The sequence below is a fragment of the Myotis davidii genome, unplaced genomic scaffold, assembly GCF_000327345.1.
Source record: "Myotis davidii unplaced genomic scaffold, ASM32734v1 scaffold1580, whole genome shotgun sequence".
Classification (NCBI taxonomy): Eukaryota; Metazoa; Chordata; class Mammalia; order Chiroptera; family Vespertilionidae; genus Myotis; species Myotis davidii.
Window position 1 is genome coordinate 35853 of NW_006292244.1, and position 2075 is coordinate 37927.

A 2075-nucleotide genomic window follows, 5' to 3' on the forward strand; every position below is an offset into this window, starting at 1 on the left:
CTGGTCTGCGTGTGCCGCCACAAGCAGAGGGCGGCCGCCGCGCCCCCCCGCCGGCAGCTGATGGCGTCGCCCAGCCAGGACGTGGAGCTGCCCCTCATGGGCCCGCACAAGCAGGTCTCCCGCCCCTCTGCCTGCCGCTGGGTTTCTTGCCGTGCTCCACGCTCCACGCTTACCTCTCCCACTGCCTTTCACTCTGTTGTTTCTTCTCGGCCCAAGCCCACCGAGCCGCCCTCACGCGAGAGCTTCTGCTGTGCCCACCGGGCACCAGAAGGCTTGGCAGGGCCCCTCCACCTGAGGTCAAAATGGCATTTTTAAGGGGCTGGGCCTGCTTCCCGCTCAGTTGGGGTGTGGCTGGTTTGCTTGGTTGCGTGTGATTTTCAGCGAAGGATGGAGCCAACAGTCTTTTTTAAAAAATATATTTTATTGATTTTTTACGGGAGAGGAAGGGAGAGAGATAGAGAGCTAGAAACATTGATGAGAGAGAAACATCGATCAGCTGCCACCTGCACATCTCCTCCTGGGGATGTGGAGGACATGGGTTCATGAACGTGAACCTGGCCGCGGCTGTCCAGGGGGTGCGCAGGAAACGCAGGGGCAGGAGCTGGGAGCTGCCTGTCGGTGCCCGCATTCCCACTGCTCCTGGGGGGCTCAGGGCCCATTCCGCAGTGCAGTGTGCACCGCCCTTGCTCTCAGGCTGGGCTGTAATTTACCCCTTCGTGCAGCTGACCCGGTCCCCCCATGGGCCTAAGGGTTGCGGGTGGAGGGGAGGGGCTGTAATTTACCCCTTCGTGCAGCTGACCCGGCCCCCCCATGGGCCTAAGGGTTGCGGGTGGAGGGGAAGGGCTATAATTTACTCCTTCGTGCAGCTGACCCGGCCCCCTCGGGCCTTAGTGTTGCGGGTGGAGGGGGGGCTGGAAAGGGGCGTTTCCTGAAGCTCACGGACACCTTGCCGCCCGCAGGCCCCCAGGACGGCAGCAGAATGGGCGTCCTGTACATCCTGGTACCGAGCATCGCCGTGCCGTTTCTCACATTGACAGTTTTGTACCAACAGTCTCTTTTTAAAAATATATTTTATTGGTTTTTTACGGAGAGGGATAGAGAGTTAGAAACATCGATCAGCTGCCTCCTGCACACTCCCTACTGGGGATGTGCCCGCAACCAAGGTACATGCCCTTGACCGGAATTGAACCTGGGACCCTTGAGTCCACCGGCTGACGCTCTATCCACCGAGCCAAACTGGTCAGGGCTGGGGCCAACAGTCTTGTAGAGGAAGTGGGGACAGTCCCCACCCCAGGGCGTCAGGATGGTGAGGACCAAAAGCAGTGCCAGTCCCTCCCTGGTGCTTGGCCGCTCAGCCTTGGGGGGCCGCGGACTCTGAAGGGGAGGGGCTCCTTCAGCTCTGTTTCCAGGGGCCACGTAGTGTTCAGGGCAGGAGTGGGTGGCTGGACCGCAAGGGGGACATGGAGTCCCTTGGGGCCAGGGAAGCTCCCAGAAGGATGGGGGACAGACACAGAGGGGCGAGAACCGTAGAAGCTGAGGTGCAGGTTCACATGGATTTCTCACGTGGTGCGTCCGTGGAAAATTACCTAATTGAGAGGAAGCACCAGGAGAGCAGGGGGCGGGGGAGGGGCGCTCTGAAAGTGCAGAGGTCACCGCCCACCTGGGACTGGAGAGAGCCAGGTCTCCCCGGGTGATGGACGCCTGCGCTCGGCTTGGTTAGCGGCAGCGAACAGGTGTGCACGCAGCCGCTGCCTGGTGCGCCGCTGCTCTCGGGGCATCATTTGCAGCCTGATGAGGATCCGTGGAAGGTTTCAGGCAGCTCGTGCCAGGGGGGCGTGCTTAAGAGCAGAGAGCAGTGTGGGGGCAGGGAGCCAGGAGCAGGTGCCCCCCAGCCCCCAGAACTCCTCCCTTCCCTCGGGTTGCAATGGCAGGAACGTCTCACCGGCTTCTCTTCCCGCAGGCCAAGCTCAAGGAGATCAGCCTGTCCTCCGTGAGGTTCATGGAGGAGCTCGGGGAGGACCGCTTCGGGAAGGCGTACCGAGGCCGCCTGCTGGGCCCCGCGCCCGGGGAGCCCG

At 62.0% G+C, this 2075-nt stretch overlaps 1 protein-coding gene across 1 annotated transcript in view; it reads left to right on the forward strand.

The window, feature by feature from the left end:
- Positions 1-2075, forward strand: part of ROR2 (receptor tyrosine kinase-like orphan receptor 2) — a gene marked incomplete at its 5' end in the record, with an annotated part of 31877 nt that overhangs the window by 27204 nt on the left and 2598 nt on the right. The window contains 2 exon segments of the mRNA XM_006765680.1: positions 6-114; positions 1961-2070. Of these exon segments, the coding sequence (XP_006765743.1) occupies positions 6-114; positions 1961-2070 (219 nt within the window).